The following is a 24,489-nucleotide window of genomic DNA, read 5'->3' as shown; positions in this document are numbered from 1 at the left end:
AAAAATAAATTAATCCACAGTATATCATGTTAACATATTAAAAGTGTCTCAAAAATGTGATAAAAATTTAAAAAAATATTTTGAAGTGGGCATTATTATAACATATATCTTCTGTAGGTTTTACATTTTTTTCTGATTTGTTTCAGATATCGGCAAACTTCAAAGTGCTTACTCTATGTACCAGGAAATGGTAAGTATACAGTACTGATCTACATAAATAAATGCAATTAATGTGCATATCAAATCATCTTTAAAAATTATAAAATTTTGCATAAAACATACAATGATCTTCCATTGGAGGAAAATTCAAAATTTATTTGCAGAAAATAATACTATGTATGTCATAATATGACTAATCTGCCTTTTTTTTTAAAAATAGAATGTTATTAAACATTTGAGGGTAGCATTTGTATTCTTCACAAAATATTGTCCAGCACTATAACTCAAAGTGTTGTAGAGTTATTTACCCTTTCGAAAATAAATTGAAAAAAAGCTGTATAACTTATTCTTTCATGTCTTTAAAAACGACTGATCAAATTGTTTAATGATTTGTTGATATTTTTGTAACATATAGGTAGTTTCATGCATGAGCATAGACAAGGAACTTTTACCCTTCTTTGGATGACCCATGGATGAGGAATCTCTTCAATATCAAGTATATTATCTAGTAGATTATTTTCATACATTTGTCAAGAAAAAAAAACAAAGATTTTGTTTTCATGTTCACAAAAATTATATACATATGTAAAAGAATTAAATAAACATGTACAAATTATTAAAAAGAAGTTTGATTTTATTACTTCAGACACCAAGAATACAGCAAGGAAAGTTTTCAGCATGGCTGTGTCTTCCAGATGAAATAATGTTACAGATTTTTTCCTTCTTGTCTCATGGAGATTTAGTAGATGCAGCTTTAACATGTAAACAGTACTACAGAGTAGCTTTAGATGAAACTTTATGTAAGTATTAATAGGAGGTCAATTCTTGGGAAGTTCTATATTCACTAATTACTGATTTTGATAAAAAAAAAAAAAAAGCTTGCTTTTTCAATTATTTTTTTTGTGACATTTGAACGCATATCTTTTTGAAAATGAATATATATCTATTTCTTTTAAAAAAAAAACAGTTTTTTTATGGTTATTTTGAAATTGATGTTCTATGTAGGGACCTTCACTGATTTGATAAAATGAAATTAGGTAATTATAAAATTATAAGGATATAAAGAATATTGAATTTCTAAATTATTGCATTAAACTTGTAAAAGATGAAGTTAATAATAAGTTATTGTAAATTTCTTTTAAATATATATTGTATATTTTCCTTTTGTTTTCTAGGGAGATACATAACAATAAAGAAAAAACATGATATGGATGACGAAACATTAGCAAATATAGGTCATCGGCATCCTGTCAGTCTGGCGTTAATACAATGTCATGGTGATAATATTACAGCCAAGGGTCTTAGAGAATTGTTTAGGGAATGTTGTGAAACTCTAAGGGTAAGATTGTACAGTAATAACAATACAAGTTTTAAGGTTTTAACAATTTATATTACTTGGCTTATAAATTGTTGTGGTGAGATCTCTTATTGTCTTGCGGGTGAGTCGATGGTGAACAAACAAACATTTTACACTGTATTCTTCTAAACTGCAAAAACATAATTATGAGTATAAATATTAATATGATTGAAAGACCAGATTTCACCATACTCCATTCCACAATGACAACACTTTTTAAAATATAGTACAGATTTTTAAACATTTATATCAGTTTGAAAATTGCAACTATCATATACAATAAGTATGAAAACTCATACAATATTCGATGTAATGTGTTTTATATTTATACTTTCAGGAATTAAATTTATGTGGTTGCAGTAGAGGTGCTTTAACAGGAGATTGTATTTTACTGCATGCCTCAGCAAGGTGTCATAATTTGACACATGTTGATGCCAGTTGGTGCATGGTAACAGATAGTGGTGTTGGTGCTATTTCTAGCTCTTGTAAAAGGTAAACATTGTCTATTTCTATTTAATTGCATATTATGTAATTATGTATTAAATGTGTTTCATATAAGCATGTGACACTGTAATAAATTATTCTTATTCTGTTATCAAATTACATAACAAAATTTTATATACAATGCTCCCTCAACTTTCAGTAAAAACATTACCTCCCAAACCCATAGTTTTTTGTAACTATGGTAATCAGTGTTGCTGGTCCACTGCATTAATAAGTTCAGCTCCCTTACTTTAAAAACCCATAGAGTTCGTAATGATATATGACATGATTACTCTTGCTTCTGTGTTACTAACAAGGAAGAAAACTGATCAAGATTGATATCATTCTAACTTTTTATCTTTTTGTTACTAGAAACGAAAAAAAAGGAAACTGAAAAACATGGTCAATTCTTGGTTCTTTTTGGCAACCTCTGTACACGTGTATAAAATAGTGTCCGTTCTTGAAAATAGGTCAAGTATATGAAAAAAATCCTGTAACACTTTTTTTGTTACTTCTTATATACAGTCCGCCAAAAGTTAAGCACCACCTATTTTTATTTCATCGAAATTTTTTCCAATTTGAAAAATCAAATATTCCTTGAAAAAAAGAAAACATTCATGTAGCAATTTTGCTAACACATACCATAAACAAACCACAAATATAATTTTGATCACTTATAAAGATTTTATGCATTTAGGTTTTTCGTTCATAGAAATAGTGTAAATTACACAAATCAGAAACAGAATTTAAGTTTCACTGTGATTTTATTTTTTTACAACAATTAATCACCCAATATCATTAAAATTATCTAGAAATAATCTTTGGTATGTTCGCCAAACTTGATGTCAATGTGTGAGTCAATAGCATGTGTAACAACCTCATTTCCGATACAGTTCCATAACACAACAATTAGACACGTTACAAGCATTCATAACTTTAGTTGAGGAAATCTTAGCCATTCATCAACAGTTACTACTTTAAAATTTGACAAAATTTTATGAAGGTTGGTCTCTGCGATTGAGATTTCTGCCAATGACATCCCAGACCAGTTCAATAGGGTTCATGTAGGGAAACATGGAAGGCCAAAAGATGGTGTAAATGGCTGTATTGCTTTTTTGACTCAGTTAACATCCTTGCCCCACAGGTGTGATCTAGCATTGTAATCCATGTACAAGGGTCGTGACAATGTTGACGCAACTAGGGGATTATCAAAATGAAGAACTACAATGTTTTTAGGCACTAAATCTCTGTATGTCTGTCCGTTTATGTGACCCTGCAGGATCTGCATACCGGCTAACAAACGGTATAAGAAGCAATCCTGTACTGTAACATCACCAGGACTGAATGAAATCATTGGGCAAATGTTGTTTTGGTCATAGGCCGTATTATTTCCAATCAAAATTTGTATTATGCGTTTAATGGTCGAAACATAAACCTACTCTCATCTAACCAATGAGTGTTTTGTCAGCTTCTCATGTTCCAGCATAGATAGTCATTCTCCTATTAAAACCTGCCTGTACAGTGCCTGTCTGTTAGGGCATGTCTTTTGACAATACGATTTGCTCTTCGGTTGCCTCTATGAAGTCGATGGACCAATGTTTGAACACTTACAGGACCACCTGGTGAAACAGTGTATTTGTAAACGTGCAGATGCCCTTTAATAAAAAGTAGCTTGACTGCTTTATCAGAGTTCAATCCTTTTGGTCGTAAAGAATTTTAGTAGTGTATCTTAAAGGCAATTCATAACACCAAACATAAATATTTTTTTCACAATAGTTAAAAAAAAATATTGCCATTTATATATCGTTGGTGCTTAACTTTTGACGGACTGTATATATTGCATCACAAATTATTAACATACAGCTTGGCCCTCAGTGATAACTTCCACCATTATCCTCTATTTATAATTTTCATTATGCTTTATGTTTCAGACTTGAAAGTTTATGCATAAATGGTTGTCAAAACATAACTGATGAAGGCTTAGAAACAGTACTCAAGAAACATGGTTCAAGGTAATGGAAAAATTAATTTAAATTTTTATTTAAATAGTAAGTAAGTATATATTGAAAAAAATGAAAACATCTATGGTATTTATAAGCAAGCAACAATTCTTATCTACTAAAAAAGATGAATTTTATTTATCATTTTCAATGAAACTAATCAATCTGAGAAAAACTTGACAATGCCTATCAAGGCATGTTTGTTTTTTCTCTGTAAATGATGAATTTCATGTCATAAAAAGGTCTTGATAAATGATGTTTTTTCTGTGCTAAATTCTCCTTATAGATTCCATTAAAAATTATATTTCTGTACGGAGTTCTTTTAAGGGCTGTTCCATAAAAGCATACATGGGACCCAGGAAAGGCAACTTAAATTTGAGGCTATTGGTGGATGTGAAATATTGTGTTGAACAGGTTGAAAATTATGCAGGACTCTAAATCCCTTCTATAAGTGGTCTTTTTGTTTTCAAAGTGCCTTCCCTGGGTACCATGTATGTTTTAATGAAACAGCCCTAAAAAGGAATACCATTAGTAAACCTTAGATGTAGTCTTATGCTGATTTATCTTTGTTCTTTACAGTTTACGAGTATTGGAAATGTTTGGCTGTTTCAAGATTACACCTAAAGGAATTAGATATTTAGCAACACATTGTATAAACCTTCTGACATTGAATCTTGGCCAGTGTTACAAGGTATTTGACTCTTCGTTTTTGTCATGGTATATAGCTATTAGAGAGAAATGAATAAGATAAATAAAACAGTTGCTACAGCTGCTTTAATTGTGTATCATAATGTATTATAAACTCTCCAAAATATTTAAACAAAAGGGGAGATAATCTTATTAACTTACTTCAATCATCTGTAACATTATGGGGTATTCCCATAGTTCTTGTTGATTCTATTTACATATAGCCTATAGAAAGGGGGAAAACAGTAGTCTTGGATTAGTATATTAAGAATACTTTTAATATTTGATATACTATAATTAAAATAATAACTTGATTATTGTTGATTGTCTCTACAATTTTATTTTTTATTTACAGTTAAAAGATTCATGCATTTCACAGCTCTCAACCAGTCTTGGCAGAATTGAAAGTTTAGATCTCAGAGGGGTTAAGCATGTAAGTACCTGGGGAAGGATTCAACTTAGATTATTAAGTCTAAAAAAAAATAGGTTGTTTTAATCTTAAGACCATAAATAGATCTAAAGCTTATTTTCCCTTATTTGAAAATTTGTTAAAAAATAACTAAATAATCAACATGGGTAGAGAGCACCATTTTAATTAAAGATATACAAAGTTAACCCTATTTTTTTTAATGCACAATGATTGAAATAAAAATTAAAATAAAAAGTTGGTTTTTTTTTTTCTTCTTAACCTCAAATAAAACAAATAGGTACTTAAGATATTAATGGATTACCGGTTGAATAACTTGTTTTTATTAAAGGCAGTGCTTTAAGGCCTGACTTTTAAGTCATGAGGTTCATCTTTTCATACGCAATCTTTGCAGGGGGTCTTTTGGCCAGAAATAGACCCGGAAATGTTCGAATTTCTCCTCTTCTTTTTATGGTATAATATGGTTTTTGGTTCTTTCATTTACATTGGGGACTAAAGAAACGACCAGTGTGTATTGTTCGTTTTATAGAAATTGTTATTAGTGTGTATTTTGCATTATAAACAGTCAACCTGACTACAAACTATCATTATGTGTATTCCGTGTGGAAAGAGGTCGGGTCAATTTCGAGTGTTATCTGACATCTAAAGATTCTTTAATTAGTTCAGACGTTGATATAACAATGAAAAGTCGACTGAACATGATTAATATTGCATCTTCTATAATTCAAAGCGGAATTCGGTTTATGAACGAGAAACCGTAAAAGCGTTTCTAGTTATGTATGTTGTCTACGTATTATCCTGGTTCCCCGTACTACGTTCCGGGTATTAGCTATTTGATATATGTGATGTGTAATATTACGATCGGGTACCAGCCAATCTACGTGTGTATGTGTATATGATTTCCCGCCAAAATGGCCGATTTACAGCTAAAAAAATAGTCCATAAACGTTCCGTATAATGATATGCAAATTCATGATTAATCGTAACTTTTTTTTATCTTTGTATAATAAATATAACAAAATGGAAACCACAAAATTGAAAATAACATTATTTTACGAGGATTTCTCATATTTTTCTCACTTCCGGCGCAGTAATACGTATGTTTTGAAGAAGCTCGAAGGATTTGTCAAAGTGAATTGAGAAGGAAACGGATAGATATACGTCCTTGCTATCAGGTAAAACAATTTAAATGTACAGAACAAAACATTTACTTCACGTAAATAGTACAGGCTTAAGCTTTTTACTGTCTTACACGACTGTAGTCGAGTGTTTAAACGACGGCGGTGACCTACAAGGTACGGGTCATACTGGGTCAAGTCTAAATATGTAAACATCTCCACGTGCTATTAGGTAGAAACATCGTAATGCAATGTCTACAATTTTTCCTCCTTTATACATCGTTTAACCAGATATATTTCTCTTTCAAATACTCTTTAACACGGATTGAATGTACGTATATTTTCTAGTGTTTTCTTGTCCTTATTAAAGTTCATTTGTTGATGTTTAAATATTTTTGAACGACTGAACACAGGAGTGAATGAATGCAACAATTATATATACTGAAGACTTGGGCTGTAAAATGATAGTGTACGTATATCATACTGATAATTATTCTAGCAGTAATTATGTTAATTTAGGATGTAATGACAGGAATTCACGAGTTATGCCTCAGGCTTTCTGAAAAAATATCAATGACAATGTAAAAAGGAACAAAACATTGACACGAATGATGCTCTCTTCTATGTTATAGTTATTTAGGTATGTGTGTTGCACAAGTTTTAAAAAAACTTAAGTTATAAAACTTTTTTTCAGGGCACAAACCCACTTTAAAGAGACTTGTCTACTGCCATACCCATCCTATTTTCATGCTCCATTTGCAAGCAAGAGACTGAATGGTTTGCAAAATTAAAAATCAGGACGGTGTCCAATTAAAACAAAAGAACTAAACTGGATGAATATTGTAGGAGAAATCTAGAGGAAAGTTTTGATTTGTGAAATTGGTTTTTCTGAAAAGTCATTCATCCTAGCCTGCAGAAAGGAACTATAACTGTCCACCACCAACTGACGAGCTAATGTTGAGCTTCACATATGGAATTACTCAAATACCATCAATGTCTATGTTTTCAGCACAGATTTCACAAGTTATGACAAAGCTGTGCTTTTTTTTATACCTGTTAAAGAGTTGTATACTAAATTTAATTTTTTTATCAATAAATATATATTGTGTCATTTAAGAACTTGTATTTTGTCAAAAAATGCATACTAATGAATGAAAGTGGTGCAGTTCATTTTGCTTTGGTATATAGAATTGAATTACAATTGTTCATGTTATTGGAATGCTTATAAAAATAAGGAGATGTGGTACAATGTATATGATATTTAGTGAGTTTATCAAGCAAAAGTGAATAAGAAATAGGTATAATACTACTGTACAATCTCAAACTATGAGAAAAACTCATACCGTAAAGAGAATTTCATATTTACAAGTTTTGTTTTTGTGTTGAATAATTTTCTTCTATTGTTTTAATTGCAAATATGGGAAGTGGTTAAATGCTAATGAGACAGCTGTTATGGCCACAGAGCTTTAATTGAAAACTTCTTTTTCATTCATACCGGTAGATTTTGCCTGGAGTTAGAAACATATCTGCCAACTTCATATTGCACATGGGGGTTTTACGTGAAAGATGGTCAATATAGTCTTACAAAACCTTCAAGGGAGCCTTCAAATGGAAGCAGGACAAGTTGCCCCACTGGCTAATCGCCCCACTTTTTTAAAAACTGCCACAAACTGATTTATCAAATCGCCCCACATGTGAAATTGGTTAAATCATGTTTAATATTACTCCTGTCAACTCGCCCTACTTAAAAAAACGGTAATATTTAGATTAATATATACAATTAAAAATAAAAACTCGCACCACTTTAACGAAAACTAATCTACACAGAATACAAACAAACCAAAAATTAATTTAATTACTACATGTATTATTGATATATACTGAAATTATAATTCTAAAAATAAAACTGATTGTTGAAGAATAACTGTAAGTTTTGAAGCTTAGTTATTTGCATAACAGTTGAAAAGAAACCAGTTTAATGTATCAAAATGCAATATAAGGAATTTAACTTATATTTAATGGAATAACATCTTTTTCCATAAGTGGGGCGAGTTGGCATTACTAAATTCATCCTGGTTAATAATATATTTATCTAGATTTCACCCATTTCCATTAGGTGGGACCAGTTGGCAGGAGAAATATTAACGGGATTTATCACAGTTCACAAGTGGGGCGATTTGGTAATTCAGGTTGGGGCAGTTTTTTTGTCGAGCCTGCGACTTTTGTCGCAGAAAGCTCAACATACATTGTAGGGATAGTGATACGGCGGCGGCGATGTTAGCTCAGTTCTTAATAGATTTATATTTTAGAAGGTCCGAGACCTGGATGCTTCATACTTTGTATATGGTTGCCTCATGTTATGAAGATTCCGTCGGTCACATGTCCAATGTCCTTGATTTCATTTTCATGGTTCAGTTACTACTTGAAAAAAAAGTTAAAAATTTTTGTAATGTTAAATTTTCTCTTATTATAAGTAATAGGATAACTATATTTGGTATGTGCGTACCTTGCAAGGTCCTCTTGCCCGTCAGACAGTTTTCACTTGACCTCGACCTCATTTCATGGATCAGCGAACAAGGTTAAGTTGGTGGTCAAGTCCATATCTGAGATACTATAAGCAATAGGTCTAGTATATTCGGTGTATGGAAGCACTGTAAGGTGTACATGTCCAACTGGCAGGTGTCATCTGACCTTGACCTCATTTTCATGGTTTAGTGGTTATAGTTAAGTTTTGTGTTTTGGTCTGTTTTTCTTATACTTTTTGCAATAGGTCTTCTATATTTTGTGTATGGAATGGTTGTAAGGTGTACAGGTCTACCTGGCCGGTGTCATATGACCTTGACCTTATTTTCATGGTTCAGTGGTCAAAGTTAAGTTTTTGAGATTTGACCTTTTTTTCTAATACTATATGCAATAGGTCAACTATATTTGGTGTATGGAAATATTTCATGATCTATATGTCAGTCGCACAGGTTTTATTTGACCTTGATCTCATTTTTTACGGTTCATTGCTCAGTGTTAAGCTTTTGTGTTTTGGTCTGTTTTTCTTAAACTATAAGCAATAAGTCAATTTTATTTGTTGTATGGAAGAATTGTAAGCTGTACATGTCTACCTGGCATGGTTTATCTGACCTTGACCTCATTTTCATGGTTCAAAGGTCAATGTTTAGTTTTCTTGGTTTATGTTAAGATTATGTGACAGTTGTAATAACGCTTTATTATTAACATAATATCAATGATTAGTAAAGAAGAATAGACATTTCAGTGTGTGCACCCTTGTTTTTAAAGTGGGGCGATTTGTCATGGATTCATGGATTCCCTTCAAATATATTCTAATGTGGATTTTGGCTTCTTCGTACAAAATTTCCATTTGGGAGCCTTGAGCTCGATTGGGGAAATACTCTGCAAAAACTGACAGTTGACAGGTATGGTCATCAAAAAAGTTGACATGTTACTATGTACATTTACCATTATGTTACTTGATGTCCTTGCTATACACACAGTACAGAGACTAGTCAATCTTTGTGAACTTTTTTTTATGGGAGTCATAGAATATGTGTATACAATCAATAATTAAAAATAGTCTATTTATATTGAAAAGGAAAAGTTCTTATATGTCTAAAGAAAAGGGACGGAAGACACCAAAGGGACAGTCAAACTCATAAATTTAAAGCAAACTGACAAGGCCATGGCTAAAAATGCATTTCATGGGAGGCACAGAAAATATACTGTAAACAGTAGACTAGATATAGGTGAACTAGGTACAAAAGAACTCTAAATCTTAAATTCTACAAACCACCTCTGTTCTATCCATGGCAGGGATGGGCACGATTACTGGCAAATGTAATCGATTAATAATCGATTACATGAAGGATTTTTGTGCAATCGATTAATAATCGATTACTCAAATTTTAGTATGTAATCGATTACAATCGATTACTTTATCAAAAGTAATTACATTACTTTTCGATTACTGTCAATTACATGCTCAACATTTCACCAAAAAAATAACATGTATAAACACAATTATATTGCTCAACATTTGTATAGTGGAAATTATAAAGAACTTACCAAATGCATCATTTAAAGCATTGTTTCTAAATTGTAAGTTAATAGCTGTTTTTTAAAATCATATCTCTTAATGAAGATTAGAAATATTTAAAAAATCTTGAAATTTTTACTTTCAACATAAATGAAAGATGTCATTGAATTACAACAATCACTTATTCATAACTAATTGTTTTTCATAAATTTTGCTTTCTTACTGACTTCAGTTAGCTTTTTTGTTTTTTACTCTTTAAAAAAAATATTTTAGCATAGTTAATTATAATGTTTAAGGAAATATAAAAATAATAGTAGAATAATTAATCAGTTCAGCTAATTTTTAAGATCAAAAATTATTTTTATAATGACATGCATAATTTAAACCTTTTGTTTGGATAACCACCCTAATTACAGATTATTTAACTGCCACTGGAGTACAATCTATAACCTGGGGCTAAATACTGTAAATTTCATTCTTAATTAGACATAAGATAATTGAAATAAAAACAAGCTTTGTTTGTTATTGATTAGAAGACTTTGATCATCTAATTGTGAAAGGCAAGAATATTGTCAAGATTTGTTGACTTCTCCCCATAAAATTATATACAAAATATATTTATAGTGTAAAAGGGATACATGTATCTATTTCTAAAAAGAATTGCAATGCATTGCCATTGGTTCATTAATGTTAAAAGGATTTTTTATTCTTTTTTAATTCAATTTATATTCATGTATATCATAACATTTAAGAAATCAACTGATTATCTATTCTAAGCTTTAATTTCAACTCTGACTGAAAATGATGTTTTCAGGAAATATAACGCAAATAAACTTATCACTTTTAAAAATGTAGTGAAGAACTTAACAAAAGACAGACACATTTCTTATTTAAGACCTATTTTATTATTTCAAATCTATTTTATTATTTAATATTAAAGCTCTTGGCTTCAATTATTGACAAGCACATACATCCATTTGTATTAAAAAGCTAGATATAAAGTAAATTTAGGTAGGGGGTCTGGTTGCTCATAATGCAGCTTGAGACAATAGATAGCTTTACTCTCAAGTATTGTTGATGTATAATATTTTATTTGTACTTCAAAGTGATAACATACATATTTTCCTCTGAAATAGGTTGTTTTTCATCAAACTATTTTACTAAAGTAATCGAAATGTAATCGAAAAGTAATCGATGATTACACCCAATTTTTTGCTGTAATCGATTAAATTACGATTACATGTAATCTAAAATGTCTTCGATTACAGATTACTGTCGATTACTTGAAAAAATGTAATCAATTACAATCGATTACGATTACAGATTACGATTACCCCTTCCCTGATCCATGGAAGATAATGATATAACTGGACTAGAAATACACACAACCTGTAATTAACTGCCTTTACAGCGCTTTCGCGCTTTGATTTTTATTTTTATAATTTTATTTTATTTTTATAATTTCAAAGAGAAATATTTTTCGGAAACCTTCTCTTTATACATAAATTTCATATTTTCCAGTTATACTTTCAAAACTTAACTGTCTGATTTACTTATACAATTACAGATAAAGGACAACTGTATTCGATATGTTGTGAAGAATTGTCCCAGATTAAAGACCATAGTAATGGCCAACTGTCCAAATATTAGTGATGTAGCCTTATTAGAGATATCAACATATCTTAGTGATATCAGGTAATTATGATAAAACTTGATTATTGGAATAACTTATTTTCTGCAAAAGTTATTTTAAAAGTGCCTAGCATCAACAGATTAGATATTGGTTATCTAGAGAAAAAAAAAGTACAAAATCTGCTTTTCTAAAAGTTATTTACAAAGGATAACACGAGTTATACAGTATAATTGAACAGTATAACAGACCATACAAATAACCAAAACTTGACTACTGCAAAAATATAAACATACAAGCAAGTACAAACAATAAAGATAAAAACATGGTCCAGATATTTTGACCTGTACTGAAGAGTACAAGTATTACAGCTGTTAATGAATAAGCATTCTAAAGACAGCTATTCATTTGTCCTGTCAGAGACTCAGTCAATACCCATATACCACTAATAATATGTTGAGTACAAAGTATATCTCTTAAGATATTATGAAGATACACAAAACACATATGACAAAGAACAGATAAATGCTATAGTTGTGCATGTAAACATGAAATTAAATATGAGTTTTAACACACTGCTTTTTCTATGTTATACAATTATGTTTGTGTGTATCAAGTGTTATAAATATGACATAATTTTACAGGGTGATAGATGTGTGTGGCTGTAGGAATATTACAGATAACAGTATCAGAGCTCTGTCTAACAACTGTCAGAACCTACGGAACATTGATATCAGTTCTACAGGATGTACACAGCGGAGGTAAGTTGATATGGAAAGGGCAGTTAATGTGGTTTTTATCATTCATGGGGTACCACATTTCTTGGGTATATGTGAACCACAAATTTAACTGTTCAACAACGTACATATTTCCTATTGGCTTGTATGCAGACTTTGGCAAAACAAAAAAATCAAATGTACACAAAAAATGATTCCCACAAAAATAAGGAATTCTCAGTATATATTTAAAATATATTGTTGGTTGTTAACCTAAGGAACATTACATTAGTTTATACAATAGTTGTTTTCTATAATGTTAAAATCCTGAAGGTTTTAAGGTAAGTCCTTAATAATGTGACTTATAGTACTGCAACTGACATCGAAAAAGACGCTTAGTTAACGAGTTTAATGGTCCAAAATAACACACGGCTGCAAATTGTTTTAAATGATAGAATAATATCTATATTTTAATTTCCGTCGGGTCGTAAAAAGTTTCTATGGTCACATTTTTGTATTTTATCCCTTTAATGGGGGTACCTCTCAATTTACAGTTTTGGGTAGTTACCTTAAAATCCAAAAAATATTTTTTTTGGTTAATTTTCCCGCTATTTTTATTAATATTTTCTATGCACATATCATCAAGGATCATCGGAATGATAAAGACATAAATATAATAACATCTCCAAGTAAAAATTTCAAACTTAAAGTTGGCTGTTTTTTTAGGTAGAAATTTAACGCGTTTTTCTTTGAAAATGAGAAAATATATGATTCAAAAACAGTATTTGACATTTGAGAGGACAAAACATATTATTTCGATACTGCATGCAAATTTTGTTGGGCAAATTCCAAACTATTTTGTCAAAAACTCAAAAATAAAAACATCATTTGTACATATTTTAATTACGGAAATTTCCTATCCGTCAATCAGCTCCACCATTTGTTTTTTCCTTCACAATCAATTTGATAGTTTCGATGTGATTATGTAGATTTTGTAGGAGAAGTTAATTTATTATTGAGTGATTTGAATATATATAGTAGGTTTTTCGTGTATTTTCTGTAAATAAGTTATAATTTTGTTGATAAAATTTTGACTTTTTATAAAAGTTAACCAAATCCTTCGTATAAGAGTTTTTTCCGGATAATGACTAGTTGATATTGTGTGAAAATACATTGTATGTCAATGTTTAACCTCAGAGCAATTAATATGCATGCAAGTGGTCGGGGGAACAGTACTATTGAAGTTTTGCATAGATTTGGTTTTTGGCAAGGTGATGCTAAAACCAACTAGTCTTGATATTCTGCTTTCCTTGGGCGAATCATCAGTTATGTTATGAGACTTGCACCAGAAGGCAAAATTGGTTCGTCTTTAAATTAGATTGATTGATTGTTGATTGCGTACAACGTCAAGTGGCAAATATTTCATACATGTTCAGGACGAGAACAAGTTTTATTTAAAACAATAAAAACAATAGGTAGGTTTTGTCATAAAAGAGGCCATTCGGGATGATGGTCCCGGAAAATTTAGACTGCCACTGGAAAATGATGGTATATTGGATTTGGACATTTTTCAATGATACAGGCCACCTACGGACCCCTTGAAGAGTTGTTGCAAGGGTTTTTACGTGCAAAGAACGTGGCACCCCCTTTACACGAGGCATCGGATTTAACGTCCCATTCTGACCGGACGTGACTGCGAACTTGATACATCCCGCACAGACAAACGGACGCCCCACTTCGTTTTACTGCCGGTCAGGAGAAGACCAAGTGACCATATTTCGTTTCCCCATGCACACTTGGGAAACTTTAAATTAGAAACAACAGAAATCCCTATGTGTGATCAAACTAATGTTTGTATCCTCACAATCTGACACTTTTATACGATCTCGCGCTCAGTTTCTTCCTTGTAGTTTGGATATGAAAACAGGGTCATTGTATAAAAGAAAACCCTTTAAAAAAATAAACAAAAACTACACAACACTGAGTCCTCTAAACGTGTTGACAGTCTTTTAAGTTGTGCTTATTAATGTGAGTAATCATTTATCCATGCATAACCAAGTACTTATTGAAGTCGAATTTGAACTTGCTGTCAGTTCATTTATAACGATTGTTCATGATGTGATCTGTTCTTCCATAAGAAAAACCTTTCTCATGTATCATATCCTCTACATACTAGTATGCCGATCACTTTTACCCAAGAATGTCTCTGATGTTTATCAAACTGCCAAACTCCAGAACTAACTAGATATTGTGACACCTTACAATTCAGACACAGTGGGGCCCAGGAATATGAAATATAGAGTTTAGCTCTAAACTCAATATAGGGGATGCCATATCTGCTGCAGGAAAATTGAAGTCTATGTTAAAACTTTCAGAATAACACCAAGGTTTGGTTGAAAATATCAAGGATACACTATAAGAAGAACAATTACTCAACCCTGCCCCCTGTGCTCTCATGAGCTATGTCCTCGTTGTGGTATTTCTATGGAAATGATGCCCGCATATCTTCTTAATATATATAGGAAGATGTGGTATGAGTGCAAATGATACAACACACCATTCAAGTCACAATTTATAAAAGTAAAACATTGTAGGTCACGGTCCGGTCTTCAACACGGAGCCTAGGCTCAATAGTTCATTTGTTAGTTAATTAATGAAAAATAACACAAAGGCGCTTCTGAACCGTATATTGTCCCTAAAGATAACAAAAATTCGGAAATGCATGGCTATTACAAAATCAATCGTTTCTGTAGCAACATTCGCCCCATTACATTGGCAGTACAGATACATCATGCATATGCATATGGTAGTATGGGTCACAAACCTTGATCGAAACTTTGTACTCACATTGCTTTTGTGTTTCCTATGCAAAGGTAAAAGAAAAACCTTTAATCTATGTGATGAGATAAGCCTTTTTCAACTGATTTTTATAGTTCGTTCTTATGTTGTACTGTTATACCACTGTCCCAGGTTAGGGGGGGGGGGGGGGGGGGGGGGGGTGTTGGGATCCTGCTACAATGTTTAACCTTGCCACATTATTTATGTATGTGCCGGTCCCAAGTCAGGAGCCTGTTATTCAGTAGTTGTCGTTTGTTTATGTGTTACATATTTGTTTTTCGTTCATTTTTTTTTACATAAATAAGGCCGTTAGTTTTCTCACTTGAATTGTTTCACATTGTCTTATAGGGGCCATTTATAGCTGACTATATGCGGTATGGGCTTTGTTCATTGTTGAAGGCCGTACGGTGACCTATAATTGTTAATGTTTGTGTCTTTTGTGGATAGTTGTCTCATTGGCATCATACCACATCTTCGTTTTTTATACAAGACTTTCTCTGACGAGTTTGACCGAATCATGACGGTATTTTCGCTCCAGATAGCATGTGTACTCAAAAACTGTGTTTGCTATAAACTAACTCTGTCCAGCGCCGAACCTGTTCTTATAAAAAAAAGGGAAGTGTCTTGTAATGCTAATACACGTACTGAATCCGCATATATGATGACAAAGAGATTGATTCATGTCTCTATTTAATGAATATTTGAGCTATTATGTGTCGCTTTTAAAAGTTACCTAAGGACCATGACTGATTTTGAATTACAACATTAGAAAATTGGCATTGCATTGTATAATTTTTCATCCTCCCAACTAAAAAACTGTTATGCACCAAACTGACTTTGTTTTACACTTTTTTCAAACCTCGCAATAGCCTCGGGTGACTATAGTATATTTTGTGTTATAACTGCTCTGTCCAGACTTTGCAAATACACAATATGTATATATCTATAAATAGATACTAATTTCCACAAAATAAAAAACCTTTAAGATGCAAAATTAAAAACACTGTTTCAGCGCTTGAATTTTGTTTTTTTCAAAGATAGAACAAATATTGAAATAATTTGATAAACTGGTGTCTTTTAGTTTAGAAAATAATTTTGTAATATACTATAGTGAAACACTATACAAAATATGAAAGTTTATTGATGTGAAAAGGTCAAGGCCACCTCTTCTTTTGCTACGTCTCAAATGGAAAAAAATCAGAAGGTTCCAAATAAACGCCATTTTGTAATGGCAGCTCTTCATATAAATAGTCAAATTTGTTGTTTTAACAATGTTTATAGCATATGCTTATGATTTAATTGTTTTTGTAGCATTCTATTGGATAAATATCAGAATATTTTTCCTTTTTGTCCTTGCGGTTGAAATATTGATATTTTTAGGTCTGACATTTGACCTCAATTTCACAAAATTGTGACCACTCTGGATTTTTACGACCCAACTTTTCTAATTGTACACGTTTTCCTCTTTCCATCGATATATAATTTAGGTGTGTGTTCTTCCGGACCATTAAAGTTTTAAAAAATGAACTCTGGTTGCAGTACTATTAGAGGGCTTATTATCAATACTTCAATGTTTTGATCTTGATTTTATAAAAAATTCTGACATTTTGTGAAATTATTTGTCTTTTATTTTACTTATAAGTATATGACCGCTGTTTATTAACCATGCATTTACCCTCATTTCAGTGTTTCTATGTTAGCCAATTTCTGTAACCAGAGATTAGAAGAAGCCAAGCTGAACTTCCTAGCAGATGTTACTGATGCTGTAGTTATCAAACTTGTTAAACACTGTAAAAAGTAAGATATAGTACAGTTAATCTCTTAGTATTATGTCTACTGCAGTAGTGTTTGAGACTTGTTATTATCATTAGAAAAAGTAATAACTTATATTACAAGTATTTATTCAGATTTGTCAGTAACTTGGAATAGGTTGATGGCATATGTCTTGTATTCTCAGTGGTGCATACAGAAATCTTCATAAGAGGGGGCTTTATCCAGTTATGCTTCAGTGATTTCCTTTATAATGAACCAATTGTTTCCAACAAAAAAAGGGGGGCCTGCTCTCTCCTAGATCCACCTATGATTCTTTAAAAAAAACACCACACAGAATTCAAGGCCAATTTTTGAAAATTTCTTTACTGTTCATTTCAAAGGATGGTAGTATTATTCAATTTGTAATTTACAGAGAAGGGTATTCACTTTTAAAAGACTGAATGGACAGTTTTAAAAAAAAAATGCATTTTGATACTAGTTTAAATCTGTGAAAAGAATATTTATAACATTTCATAATAACCATGGGCTTATGAAAATATAGTCCCCTATACTTGTAAAAAAAGCAGTGTACTGAAACAAATGGAAAAACAAATGCTGCAAAAAACAATTAGATCTTTGTATTATGTCTTCAATAATGATAATCTTTTGTTTTTGTGGGTAATACAGCAAAGACCAAATTGTACTTGTAAGTTGAATTAATATTTGGTTCTGACAGGTAATTTGACGATAATTTTAACATTGTGACGTTGTTTTTTCAGGTTAAAACTTTTGCATTTGTATGGATGTACCAGCATAAAAAACATAAAGAAAATACAGGAACTAAACCAAGACTTAAATGTTGAAATGTAAGCTGAAAACAAAAGGCTTGATTCTACAGTAGACTGGATCAGTACATCATGCTCCCTAATAACATAAAATCATACCAAACCTTACCAGTTCTGAGCGGCATTGAAACCAGGGTATATTTGACAGAAAAAAATAACTTTTTTAGGAGATAAGATATGAATGTGTTATTTAGAAATTTGTTCATCTTTAAAAACAAAACCATGTTCATTAGATAATGATGTGTGTTGTATTAAACAGCGTTCTTTTAGTGTTAAACATTGTATTGATTTAATATAAGTCAACAAAATTAGAAAAAAAGTTGTCATATTCACATTGAAGAAAAAGCTCTATTAAAAAAACTTTGTACCATGTATGGCCTAACATAAAAAAATCAGTCCCAAAACATGCTGTAGTTACCACTTTTCTTTACAATTTGGAATTCTTTTTTCAAATAACTTTAAAACAAAATCATATTAGATAGTTAGATACATCATTCACATGTTCATGTCTAGTTTTAGTAACATGCATGTTTATGGCGTTCAATTATATTTATATAAAAGATCTGATAAGGGTGGCAGTCTGTAGTGTTACACTCTTGGAAAAAAGTAGAAAAGTAAAAAACTAGATGTAGAAATAGTTGTAAATACATAATTTATGGAACACTTGTGCAATAGATATCTATAAATATTTTGCTGAAAAAAAGGAATTCAGGCATTTTCTATATAATCAGTATTGGCTCCACATTTATGCAAATTCATATAAAATTAAGAATAGTATTATTTTTATACTCATCATTATTTGTACATTTGTAAATTATTTGTTAATTTATTAATGATCAAATCATTTGCTCAATTTGTATGTATGTTTCACATATCATAGTTATTTATATGTTAGAATTAAATGCCTTTGAGCTTCTATTGAGTTCTGAACACATTATACTTTTGCTGTTTGTTTGCTTTATATCCTTTTTGTCATTTTTTTACACTTTAATATATATATATTTCTATTCAAGTTAGTGTGATATTTCATGATGCAATTTCTGTGAACCTGTTTGACTTTCCCTTTTTCTTATCTATTTTGACTGTTTATCCTCTATTTATTAATGTTGACTGTTTCTTTTATTTTTATGCCACATCATCAAAATAATGGGGTACTTTTTTTTACTTCTGTCTGTCCATTAGTCCGTCCATTTCACATAGATGTCCAGTTATCGCGTCCTATAGTTTACAAATTAATACCTTTAATATTATGTAGGATGTTAGTATATATAACAAATGCGTGCTAGGATGGGTTACATCAAAGGAGAGGTTCAGTAAGACCCCTTTTTGGCCCCAAAATATAGCAGTTTTAAAAAATTGTTAAAATGTAAACTTTTAGTTAGTTATTGTAAAGTAGAATGCTTCTGCTACATAAATATGGGCTTTTTTTGACAATACAGTGCACATATATTAGGTACTAGCACCATTAAGTCATGCTAAATTACTGAAATCTTCATAATTCTAGCATTTTAGTTAAATTTTAGACGGTTTTCGTGTGAAACGAAAAGTGGCCGCATTCGTGTTCATTCTTTTAAATATTTAAAGGTAAGTTGTATTTTATGATAATACATAACATATATGAAGATTGAGGATGAACACGGATGCGGCCAATTTCATTTTTGACGAAAACCATCTGAAAAGTGACATTTTTCAGCATATTTGTTAGATTTTTCATATTTGAACTTCAATCAGGTCGTTTTTAATGACAAAATCAGTTAAAAACTTTCACATTAACTAATTGATTCAAATAAAATAGACACTTGAGTGTTCAAAAAGTGGTCAAAATCTTTCGTCAGATGAACCTGAAATTTGAAGCCAAAATCGTTCCTTACCGGACCTACTCCTTTGTCTGAAACAATACAACCATCTCAAAAGGAGTGGCAAAAAAAGTAGACAATATACAAAACAGAGCATAGAAATCTATCAATAGAGACTGAGCAACATGAACACTCTAGTGGGCCTCATTGGGGTCTAAGCGTGACACGGGATTCCAATTTTTTGTAAGCTTGACATGTGAAAGTCAAATTATTGTGTCCTGAAAACGGGAAATGAGGTCTTGTGGGACCACGGAAAGGACAAAAAATTAGAATTGCTTACGTACATTGTGTAAGATACACAAATCTAACAAAACAGTAAGCGGTATCTGGGATCGGAACCCCCCCAATGAGACCCCCACTCAACTGTTTTTTTTTTTCTATCTTTGTCTTTTAGTATTCAAACTGCCAAAGTCTAATGTAAAAGGTTTTCATTGATTTTCTGTGATTGTTGAACATATTTATTTGTAGATATATTGTTAAGTTTTGGAAATTTTTAAATTATTAACACTGTTTAGACAAATTTTATGTCATTTTTTGTTCAATTGTGATTAAAGGAGTAGATGCATGAAATTTGTAAAATAAGTTTCAAAATTGAAGATCCCAGTGATATTGGAAATAAGTATACGTCTATTTAGGAAATTTAAAGGAGTAGATTTCAGTAATTTAGCACGACTTAATGATGGTAGTACCCAATATATGTGCATTGTATTGTCAAAAACAGCCCATATTTATGAGGCATTCTACTTTCCAATGAATAATTAAAAGGTAATTTTAACAATTTTGTCAAACTGCTATATTTTGGTTCCAAAAAAGGGTCTTACTGGATCTACTCCTTTAACAAATGATCTATTAAGTGTTTTTGGGGAGGCTCCAGGGTATAAAAATTTCACAAGAAAGATTAACATTTTTTGTTCATTACAAATTTTATATATTACCTTTAATAGTTGTTTCTTTATCATATGGTACAAAAATTATTCCAAAAAATCAATTCATGTTAGCTCCAGATATCTTTGAAAATGGATATATCATTCAAAACACTCCAAATTATCTCCCTTTGGTGCAAAACTGCCATTTTTCAGCATTAAAATTTAGATATCTTTTTTAACTCATCGGTGACCTATATTTTTTAATATTAAATTCAAATTAGTTGTATTCAAACTAAACTGTTGTAAAATTTGAGCCATTTCTGTAATTCAGTTCTTTTTTTATTTCGATATTATGTCTTTTTCTCCTATTGGTTCAACAGAAAAAAACATATCTTTACCAAAATGTATGCTTCTTTTGAAGGCAAATTGTGGGAGTAAATGAACAGTGACTCCATGTTTTTATTTTAATTTTCTATTAAGTATAAGATAAAGTTCATTTATAAAAAAAATATAGCGAAATCCTATATTTAAAAAAAAAATGATAACTATAGTATCTATTTGAAGTGACTTATAGGTCCATTGGGCCGGGTGTATCTAAGTTAGATGAAATCAATTAAGCTTTTGTAGTATGAGCCATATTGGGGTAGGATTTTTTAGAGGAATTTAAAACAACATAATGAGCTGCCACACACATAGTCTAGGCCATGTATCTTTTAGTTTGCAAAGTTTTGTCTTGTTCTTTAATTAAAAAAACAAAATAAAAATTGAATCTTGTATATGTGTATACCGGTAGTCCATAATAATAATGTTTCAAACATGCATGTCGATATGGTGATTTTATTTTTACATATTTATAAAAGTTTACAAACGGTAAAAGATGTGAAAGTCATTCAAAAAGTATTAAACAGTTACACAGCTGCTTTATAAGGGAAGTAATGCCCTTTACCCTCAGGCATCAAACGGCCATTTTTGTCTACCATAAGCGTAAAATTGATTAAAATTTTAGAGTGATTCGTTAAAATATCCTTATCATGATTCGGCAGAGGTCTCAAATAATTATCGTTATCATTTAACTTTTTTATCGTCTAAAAGAAAGTGCATATTTTATCGTCATGCACCAAAAATTACTGTTAACGTCATTTGGCAAGAATTTTTACAGTTATTTGTTATGAAGGTAGGCCCATTACCACCCTCCTTTATGAACCCAAAAACTGTAAGATGTTCCTTAAAAACAAATAGTATTTTCATATGTACTGTATTTAATTTATTTTGTTTGGATGCATATACAGTTAACTCTCGTTGTCTCGAACTCGGTTGACTCGAAATTTCGGATGAGTCGAAGTTTTCACGTGGTCCCGAAATTTGTTCCATATAAATGTATGTAATTCGACTCCTGATGAGTCGAAATTGGATGTGTCGAAATTTCGGTTGAGTCGAACTAAATTTACGATCCCAAGGTTAACAAAAGCATTCAAAATTCATTATTTATCTCGAACTAATACACATATGTCAAAACATGACCACCTGCATTTAAATGGATTGAAGAGTTAATCTGACAATACACGTGTAATAAAATTTCCGGTCACTGACCACTGTATTGATTTATGACATGCTGTTTCCACGAGTGTTTACCTAAGATTATCTTTTATAGAATTTTTATAAATAATTAGTGATACATTGTTAATGTTCATGAAAAAGTATTTCAAATGTTTACAAAACAATTAATTGTGATTTACACTAATGAGCTTGGGTGTGTATAAAGTAAGGATTATGACTTCCGTTGATGATCACCTAAAAATTACTCAATCGGCGTCTTTAATCTTGTTGTATTTTCTTTTATTAAAAGAAAGATCGAGATAAAACAAAATGAAGAGGAATTTAAATTTTTTAAAGTCTTTTGTGCCCGAGAATAAACAATTTTGTCAACTTTAAACGACCTGAATAACGAAACTATCGATTGGAAATTACTCTCTCGGATAAAAGCCATAGGAAACAATTGTAACTGAAACAATTGAATAAGTAAAACAATGTTATTATAATAACGAAAGACTGTGACATACAAATACATCGATCTGATACCAGAATATCGATCCCCTTACCATATTCAACCTGATTTATTTTAGCTTTACCATGCTAAGCAAGAGTTGTGTCTCTTGTTCAGTCAAACTTCCGGTTTTCGTTTGAGTCGAACTATGTGTATCTCGAAATATTTCTCCGGTCCGGTTGACTTCGAGATAACGAGAGTCGACTGTATGCTCATTATAACTTGTCATGAACAATTTTAAAAAATGTACCATATAATTTGTATCTTGCTGATGTTTATATGATTAAAACAGAAACAGAGCATAGGTCATCTAAGAATTAACTCCTTAGTATGATGTTGGATGTATTGCACTCTATTGTAACTCATATTGCAATATTTAGTTTAGTCATTTTGTGAGTGCTTTTATTTTTATTAACCTTATCTGAACTTTTGTAAGCCTCTACAAGAAAGTGTTCAATAAATATCAGAAAAGTAACTCTCTTCTTTGTTTTTATCACTATAAAAAATGTCAAGACAAAATTGACAAAAGTGAATATGTGGTATGGGCTTTGCTCATTGTTGAAGGCCGTATGGTGACCTATAGTTGTTAATTTCTGTGTCATTTTGGTCTTTTGTGGACAGTTGTCTCATTGGCAATCATTACACATCTTCTTATTTGTATTTAAAGTTTACATAAAACAAATCGAATAAAAAGTAGGAAAATTGTGGATCTGCCAGAAATTTACTTCCTATTTTTCCAATAATGTTAATGAGGGGTTAAATACAACAAAACATGCAACCTTTTGTTTATCCAATAATGTGAAAGAGTATAAGATCTTTATGCCCTCTTTTCATCTTGATTATTTTCCAAATTTTATTATTGCACATTTATAGTAATAAGTGTGATTTACCATAAAAATGCTTCTTTCCAAATTTCATAAGATCTTACACTGCGATTTTGAGGAGAAGAAAATGTTTTAATGAGCGCTTATTGATTTGTTGTCCAGTGCTTGCAGTGATTTAGTGTCAATAATTTATAAATAATATCCATTCAACATAAAAGAAGAATGTGTCTTAGGACAAGAATGACCACTATCAAGCTTGCTTTTAATAGGTGAAAACACTTTTTGAGAGCATTTGACACACTGTTAAATTTCAAGATTTCTAATGTTCAAGTGATCAGTATGTTCTTTTCATATTTTCACTGCTTTGTTTTTATACGACCACAAAATTTGAAAAAAAAATCGTCGTATATTGCTATCATGTTAGCGTCGTCGTCTGCGTCGTTGTCTGCGTCGTCGTCTGCGTCGTTGTCTGCGACGTCATCATCATCATCGTCCGAATACTTTTAGTTTTTGCACTCTAACTTTAGTAAAAATGAATGGAAATCTATGAAATTTTAACACAAGGTTTATGACCACAAAAAGAAGGTTGGGAAAGTTTTGATTCTAACATTTTAGGAATTAGGGGCCAAAAAGGGCCCAAATAAGCATTTTTTCGCACAATAACTTTAGTTTTAGTTAATAGAAATCTATGACATTTTGACACAAGGTTTATGACCACAAAAGGAAGGTTGGGATCGATTTTGGGAGTTTTGGTTCTAACAGTTTGGGAATTAGGGACCAAAAAGGGGTCCAAATAAGCATTTTTCTTGTTTTTCGCACCATTACTTTAGGATAAGTAAATAGAA

General features: G+C 31.1%; 1 protein-coding gene and 1 long non-coding RNA gene across 3 annotated transcripts in view; both read left to right on the top strand.

The window, feature by feature from the left end:
• LOC134685537 (uncharacterized) overlaps positions 1–21,313 on the top strand; it is a 35,083-nt gene extending 13,770 nt beyond the window's left edge. For both annotated transcript variants that reach the window (XM_063545301.1, XM_063545300.1), the window contains 11 exons: positions 147–190; positions 806–959; positions 1,335–1,498; positions 1,854–2,008; positions 3,931–4,011; positions 4,579–4,690; positions 5,042–5,119; positions 11,841–11,968; positions 12,548–12,664; positions 17,144–17,254; positions 17,989–21,313. In XM_063545301.1, the coding sequence (XP_063401371.1) occupies positions 147–190; positions 806–959; positions 1,335–1,498; positions 1,854–2,008; positions 3,931–4,011; positions 4,579–4,690; positions 5,042–5,119; positions 11,841–11,968; positions 12,548–12,664; positions 17,144–17,254; positions 17,989–18,079 (1,235 nt within the window). In that variant the 3' untranslated portion in view covers positions 18,080–21,313. The remainder of the gene's footprint in view (positions 1–146; positions 191–805; positions 960–1,334; positions 1,499–1,853; positions 2,009–3,930; positions 4,012–4,578; positions 4,691–5,041; positions 5,120–11,840; positions 11,969–12,547; positions 12,665–17,143; positions 17,255–17,988) is intronic.
• Positions 5,683–7,342, top strand: LOC134685536 (uncharacterized). Its single transcript, XR_010101307.1, has 2 exons — positions 5,683–6,288; positions 6,926–7,342. It is a non-coding gene; the product is annotated as an uncharacterized LOC134685536 (long non-coding RNA).
• Positions 21,314–24,489: the final 3,176 nt, after the last annotated feature.

This window comes from Mytilus trossulus, chromosome 9 (genome assembly GCF_036588685.1).
Source record: "Mytilus trossulus isolate FHL-02 chromosome 9, PNRI_Mtr1.1.1.hap1, whole genome shotgun sequence".
NCBI classification, from domain to species: Eukaryota; Metazoa; Mollusca; class Bivalvia; order Mytilida; family Mytilidae; genus Mytilus; species Mytilus trossulus.
The sequence above is the reverse complement of the archived record's forward strand: the minus strand, read 5'-3'. Positions and strand labels throughout refer to the sequence as shown.